The following is a 7,487-nucleotide window of genomic DNA, read 5'->3' on the forward strand; positions in this document are numbered from 1 at the left end:
CCCTCTTCCAGAGCAGCCACTTTTGGCTGCTCTGTGGCCTCCAGGGCCAGCCTGGGGACGGCCACAGTGCTTCTGGAGGCAGCAGGCTGTACAGGGGAGTCAGGAATGTGGGTGAGTGGGTAGCCATCCCTGTGGCCGGGAGATTAGAATTGTGCTGAATTTTTTTCCAGCAACACCCAGCAACTTTCTGTCCTTTCAAGAATGTTCTGTGCAGAGACCAAGAACTTGGCTGACTCTTCAGAGAATTGCTGCACCTGTTTTACACAAAGGGCCTGGGACTGGTCCAAGGGCAAGTGGCAGGTGACCTGCAGCCTTTAGGCTCCTGGCCTGAGGTGGATTGTTCCTTCGATGGAGCCACTCCCACTCTGCCCCGTGGCCCCATGGCAGGTAGGCGTGGCGGCCCGGCCACAGTGGGCCTTTGTGCCAGGCGGGCACCACCCCCTGGCCTGCCCCTCCCCGCTCCCAGGACAGCCCTTACCTGCCGACAGCGCTTCTCCAACGCCGACAGTTCTGCGAGCTCCTCATTCAGCGCTGCACGCGGGGAGCTGCTCCCAGACGGTGCCGCGCAGCGCACGAGCCCGGCGCTACTGCCCTGAGGCCCCGACGTCGCCGGTCCCCTACCGGGCTGACCATTAACCAGGAGGCCGTATAAGGAACGAGTGACCTGGGCGTGCAGGAGGGACGCGTCGCCGCAGCCATGGACAGCAGCACCTGGAGCCCCACGGCCACCGCGACCACCGCGCCCCTCGCGTCCCACGAGCGCATCCGCAATGCTGCCGACATCTCTGTCATCGTCATCTACTTCGTGGTGGTGATGGCCGTCGGGCTGTGGGTATGTGGGGGGGTCCTGGGATGTGGGGCTGAGGGGTCCAGGGCCACCGGGAGGGAAGAGGGGGGCCACAGAGGAGCGACGGCACAGCCTTCTCTGTGCTGCGAGGGGGCGTGTAGGCTTTGGAGTCTGCGGGCAGGAGGAGTGGAAAAGACTTGGAAGCGCTTGAGAGGAGTTCGCGGCACAGTGTGAGGTGAGCGGGCAAGTGAGGATGAGCAGAAGTGAGAAGGGTGCCCAGGGGAGCCTTCCAGCAAGGGCTGAGGAGGATGCGGGCCTGAGAGCAGAGAAGGAAGGTAGGGGACTGGAGGGAGTGGCGGAGAGTGTTAAGACAGGCGGGGAAGGGGCAGCCTGGAGCGGCAGGGAGAGCCTCAGGGCTTGGGAGATGAGCCCCAAGGAGGTGACTAGTGTCCTACCTGTTAGTCATCCAGTTTCGGATAAGAGAAATCGTGTAGAGCGGGAAAGCCACAGCCTCTGCCAGCCCCAGGTTCTGTGGGACAATCCATGGGGCAGGTGCTCACTGATGTCCCTGTCCTGGGAAGGGCTAACCCCAAGCCCTTGAGCCTGCAGAGCCCAGGGGCTGGAGCAAATTAGAGATGGGGAAGATGGGTGGAGAAGGAGGAGGAGGAGGAGGAGGAGGAAGACGTGGGGTGACCTGGCACTAGGGAGAGGGAAGTGTGTCTCTCTCCTTTGGGACTCTGGGGACACACCAAACCAGAGAAACTTGTTCTGGGCAGCCTGAAACTTGGAAATTTCACTTGTGACAGACTCTGGCACACCCAACAACTAGAGGAGGAAGGTTTTGGTTTTTGTTTTTCCCTTGGTCCAGGCTGTATGTAGTGCAATGCTATGATCATAGCTGTCTGCAGCCTGGAACTCCTGGGCTCGAGGGATCCCAGGAGGAGGTGTTTTGAAAGTGTACAGATATTCCAGCCACTCTCAGGGATTGTCATGGAGCGGGGGATCGGGTGACAGAACCAGGAGATTGCCATGCTAGCAGGCGGTTGTGTTGAACTCTTTTGACTTAGAGGAGATTAGGATGGGTATTAACCCTTCTGTGGACACAGAGCCTTTTTTTTAAAAAAAGTAAGAGAAATGTTGATTTTTTTTAAAAAAAAGAATTGTAGAAACCAGAAGTAACAGAAAGCCTCTTTGAGTGTCACATGGGGTCAATGTGGCTGACTTTTCCTCAATACTCTCAGCTTCCCAGACATAGTGGAGTATCCACCCAGGAGCCAGGATACTCAAGTTTACTGTTGGCTTTCACGTGGTTTGAGCCGTGCGATGTTGTTTGAGCCATGTCAGCCTCATTTTACTAAGTGTAAAATAGCTACAGTCTTATCTATTCTCCTCAAGGTGGTTGTGAGGATCTACAGCTCTAGGATTTTTTTTTTTAATAATGTTGTCATGTGCCTTCCAGGTTATAATCCAGGCCCTAAACAATTTTTGTCCTTTTCAGTAAAATGGGCAAAAATGGGCAGTGTATCTTCACAAAAGCGACAAGACAGGGAGGGCAGGAATGCTAATCCCCATTTTACAGAAGTGGCAATTGAAGCCTCACGTGGCTATGATTTGCCTAAGATTGCAGCAGACGGAATTGTTTCTGGAACTCAGGTCTCTTGAATCCTGGATTTTCCAAGGTCCCGGGCACTGTGCCACTGTGCCTGTCTTCCTCTTCCCGCCCCACCCCAGCATGTAAGTGCTGGAGCCAAGATGTGAGGCCATCACTTGCTAGCCATACTATACTGCCTGCTTCCTGCACGGTCACTGATAATCTCAGTTCTCTGAACCAATCTCATGTTAGCCTTGCCAGTCCTGTCGGTGTTTATACTTTTTTTTTTTTTAATGGTGTTTACACTTTTTAAGTATCTGTGAATCAGTATCATTTGTCTTGTTAAATGCTACTTAATGAGCCTGATAGTATTTGTCTACGTTTAATCTTCCCCCATTAGTCAGTGCCTGTGGACCTGGCTTATTTAACCTGCTGGATTTCATCCAGTTTGTTCTCCCCTTTTTGCTATTGAAGGGTCAAGAGTGGCTTGATTCAGGGGTGGACATTCTGACTCCTGTGTGATCTCTGGGCTGCACAGATAGAACAGCCCAGGCCCATTGTGCTTCCTCAACTTAGAAAAGACCCCCACCCCTCCCGGCCAATGTCCCTCTGTCCCCATCTCCATCTCTTCCAACATTATTTTGGTTCTGATTTACCCTCTTCTGACTCTGCCTCTTCCAGTCACATTTGGACTCTGGCTTGTTACTTCTTCAGTGTTGATTTTCATTTTACTTTCACTATCCCCCAACTTGTTCACTGAGGGAGTGAATGTCCGAACTTATTCTTGCTGGAAGATTTCATTAAATCTATCCTGCACCCCCCTCAAGCCAGGGTTTGTTCAACTAGGGCCCACGGGCCAAATCTGACTCAGAGCTTATTTTTATATGGCCCACAAGCTAAGAATGTTTTTTCCACTTTGAAAAGGTTGTGAAAACAAAATAGAACACAACAAAATACAAGGAGTTTGCAGCAGAGGCCTTATGTAGCCCATGAAGCCTGAAGTATTTCCCATCAGGCTCTTTTTCTTTACAGAAAACGTCTACTGACCCCTGTCTTATGCAGTCATTTGAACTGATAAAAATCATTTATTGCCTGAGTTGGAATGGCCCTTGGGGGAGCCCAAACCTTTCTGGTTTACAGATGAGGGTTGGAGAGGGTAACCTGAAATCATCAGATGAGTTAGTACCAGAGCTGGGACTAGAACCTAAGTTGTATGATGCTGAAGCCAATGCTCTTTTCACTATTCTACCTTTCTTCCTCCCCAACACACTATCCTTTCTGGGGATACTCTCTCCATGGTCCTTAACCACTGCATCGCTGTGACAGTGTCCTGGTGGTGCTGAATGCCTTCTTTCCTCATGCATTTTCATGAATCGAGAGCCTAAAGTTTATTGACTTCCACCCTTTTCATCCTATGCTGAAGTCTCTTCTTTAGATCATTTGACAAAATCATCTTGACAAGTTGGCAACAGTCTTCACTTGAATAGTTCCAGCAGAAACTCTCTCAAGTGGCACCATTTCCATCTCTGGACAGCTCTGGCGGAGGGGAAGTTCTTCCTGGTAGCTGGCTCAGACCTGGCATCCTGGAGCTTCTCCCGTTTATCTGGTCGTGCCTATGCAGGCCACGCTGAGTGAGTCTGCCCTACTTTGCACATCGGAAGACAATAGGCCACACTCGAATCTTCTCTTCTCCAGGCCCAAAGTCACATTTCTTAAGCTGTTCCGCATCCAAACACAGGTCTGAAGTTCTTTACTTTTGCTCAATGATATTTCTATTCTACTGGGGAGGGGGGAACCCCATAAACCCAAAACCAAAACATTGTGGGTCAGTAATTGTGTTTCTTTTGCCCCATGCAGCTAGCAATTGTAAATTCATTCTTTTCTAGTTGTAGGGTGGACAGGCAAATTTAATGTCATGGTTTATAAAGTGGAACCTTGGAGTTTTCCTTTGAGCATTTCTTGCTTGCAGGACAATGTCTTTCTAGGCACAAAGCATGATCTTAAGCATTATGGGAATTAAAAATTTATAATAAGGGGACACAAAGTCAAAAAAATTTGTAAGGGTGTGAGCAAGGTATAGATGGAGTCCTCTAGGTGTTCAGAGGAGGGAGAGATTATTTTTGTTGGGGAGGAGGAGGCCGTAGGGAAGGAGGAGGTTTCTGTGGGGGGAGTGTCAGGTGACGGTTCGTGGGGAAGGTACAGTTTGACCAGCCTTGGAGGATGGGTGGGTAAGGTCTGGGCTTGCAGAGATGAGGGGAAAAACATTCTAGAGAGGAAAAGTCCCAGTGTGGACACATCTCTCTTCACCCTTTGTCTATCTCCAACATCTTTCCTGAATGATTCCAGCTCCTGACTCTAGTCTCTGCCCTAGTATTTCTCTAAGTTCTTCATTCTTGAGACCAACTAGGACATGTTTGTGTCTGGGCCCCAAACCCACTTCTCCTGTCTCTCCAACTATGACTGCGGTGGATATCAACCTTCTTCAACTTCAGAATGGCCTTTCCCTGGCCAACTGGCACAGCCTGAGTTCTTGGGATTTATTTCTGTTTCAGCCCTAGCTACCTTCTCTGCTGCTTGGGTCTTTTGGTCCCCTTGCTATTCCCAGGAAAACCACTACAGAGTCTTCTGGAGTATGTCCCATGGGAGGGAGGACCCTGATGGGAGTCCAGAAAGACTTGAGCTCTCCTGGGCTGCCCAGCACACAGGGGTGCTCGACAAATTTATGTTGATTGATGTACAAGTGGCCCTGCTTCGTAAATGACTAAGAGGGCCAGGGGTCAGGGGCAGAGGCACTGTCTCTATTTTGTGCTGGAGGACTGGGCCCGAGCCTGAGCTGGACCAGGAATAAGCTAAAGGCTGAGAGGCAACATTCCAAGGGAGCAGTGAGAGGGGCTGGTGGTCATGAATTGAAGCTATGTGTCATTTTTCTTCTCATGAACCTTCAGTGGCTCCCTATTGCCTGTGGAATAACGCCTATGCTTTTTAGCCCGGCATTTGAGAGCCTGCGTTCTGCCCCACTTCTCACCACTGTCCCCATTCACACGCCTAAGCCAGGTTCACCAGAAACCATTGTTTACCATTCCCTCCTTCCCGACTCTGGGCGCAGTTCCTTCTCCGGATCATTGATTTGCTATTCTTGCACTATGAAATGTCCCTCCCTCTTTTCTCTGACTAATAAAACCCCACTCTTTCTTCCGGATTTGCTGAAATGCTACCCTCTCTGTGAAGCCTTTCCTGACACCCCAGTCAGAAGGAATCCCTCCTTCCTCTGTACTTATCACAATAGATAGTCATAATATATTGAAAAGTAATGATTCCAGCAAACTCCTACCTACATCCTCAGAGAGGAAAGGTTTGAACGGAGTTGGAATGTCTGGTCTTTTATGTAATATTTAGAACAAACACTTTGCATTCTTACAGGATTTTTTCATTTTTTTTGGTAACACCTTTATTGAGATATAATTCACATACCATATGTACCTTTTAAAAGCATGATATTTTAATTAGGCACCTCTGTATGCTTGAAAAAAGGCATAAAAACTCTATTTCCCCCGTTTAACAGACAAGCAAACAGATCCAGGCGGAGGGACTTGCTGGACGCCACCCTGTAAGCTAATTACAGAGCTAGCCGAGGGCGAGCTGTTTAAATCTTCTGAGCCTCATTTTCCTTGCTTGTCAAATGCAGGTCCCTGCCTCCTTCATCTCAGTATATTGAGGCTCCAGGGGAAGAAGGAAAATGAAAGTATTTAAGAAAGTGGAGTGGGTAGGAGAAAGTGTCATGTAGGGGGAGGAATGCTCTTTAGGCTGGCAAGGTCACTCTTACAGTTTTCTATTAAATTCTTGACCCTTTTGTCCTCAGGCTATGTTTTCTACTAATCGTGGGACTGTTGGAGGCTTCTTCCTGGCAGGCCGAAGTATGGTGTGGTGGCCGGTAAGTTTTCTCTGAAATACTATTTGATTAACTATGATATTCTCTTTCGGAACCCATTTTCTTCTTGGCTTTGGGTGGTGGTAATTCTTCCTGTCCACCTAGGTCCTTGACAATGAGTCTCATGCTCACCGGGTCTCTTGGGCACCCTTAATCTCTTATGGTCAGGGAAGAGCCTTTAAATAAATAATGCTTGGATTCCTTGAAGGGATAAATAGAAGAAAAGACTGCACAAGGTGGGCAGTGTGGAGAAACAAAAAGAGCACACAGATCGAGGTAAGCTTGAGCCAATCTGAGCTTCCATTTCTGTATCTATGAAATAGTGATGATAATATTTACCTTCCAGGAGTGTTATGAAAAGTGGTGACCTCTTATGGGGTGGAAACTCAATAAATAGTAGCTCTTTTGCTACTTTTTCCTACTTTAAGTCCCATAGAAGACAGATTTTTATCCGTCCTACCTCCAGAGCCTAATACAGTGCCTGACATATGGGAGGCCCTCAATAAATGCTGAATGGATAGAGGGGGAGCCCCCTACTGTTTCCTCTTCTCTCGGTGGATTTTGTATTTTGTGTATTTAAGAGGCGTTTTCCCTGATGCTTGCACATGGGTGGAACAGTTCCAATAAAAGGACATCATGTATGTGTGTGGGTGGAGGAGAAACCAGGAGGTGCCTTTCATCATCTCAGCCCAGGGTTCTTGCTGGTTTATCAATTCAGCTCAATGACCATTTTGATCCAGGGTTCTCACTTAAGTGACTGGTTGAACAAATTGGCCAAATCGTGCAATTCTTTGGTCTTAAGATATGAGTAGTTTTGGCTGGAGAAAGAGGAGAGTAATGATGAGTACATACAATGAGAAGGGAGTGGCAGCTGTGAGTTGGCTGCAGGAAGAGAAACAAGAAAGTAAAGACCGTCACTGTCATGCTCTGTACAGCACAGGGAGAACTTACCAGGAAATCGTGCCACGTCTTGCAGTTGGCCTTTGATCAGCTGTTTTGGGTTGGATTTTAATAACTGGCATTGTCACAGTTGCTTAGGTTATCCCTGAAGTCATTTCTATTTTTAAAAAACTTTTTAAATTTTTTGACAACTAAAACTTACATATATTTACAGTGTGCAACATGACGTTTCGATGTATGTATACATTGTGAAATAATTAAATTAATTAACTTATCCATCA

General features: G+C 48.2%; 1 protein-coding gene across 1 annotated transcript in view; it reads left to right on the top strand.

Annotated features, from left to right (window-relative positions):
• The first annotated feature begins 697 nt into the window (after window positions 1–697).
• Window positions 698–7,487, top strand: part of SLC5A1 (solute carrier family 5 (sodium/glucose cotransporter), member 1) — a 61,637-nt gene continuing 54,847 nt past the window's right edge. The window contains exons 1-2 of the mRNA XM_012660429.1: window positions 698–832; window positions 6,238–6,309. Of these exons, the coding sequence (XP_012515883.1) occupies window positions 698–832; window positions 6,238–6,309 (207 nt within the window). The remainder of the gene's footprint in view (window positions 833–6,237; window positions 6,310–7,487) is intronic.

The sequence above is a fragment of the Propithecus coquereli genome, unplaced genomic scaffold, assembly GCF_000956105.1.
Source record: "Propithecus coquereli isolate 6110/MARCELLA unplaced genomic scaffold, Pcoq_1.0 Scaffold665, whole genome shotgun sequence".
Lineage (NCBI taxonomy): Eukaryota > Metazoa > Chordata > Mammalia > Primates > Indriidae > Propithecus > Propithecus coquereli.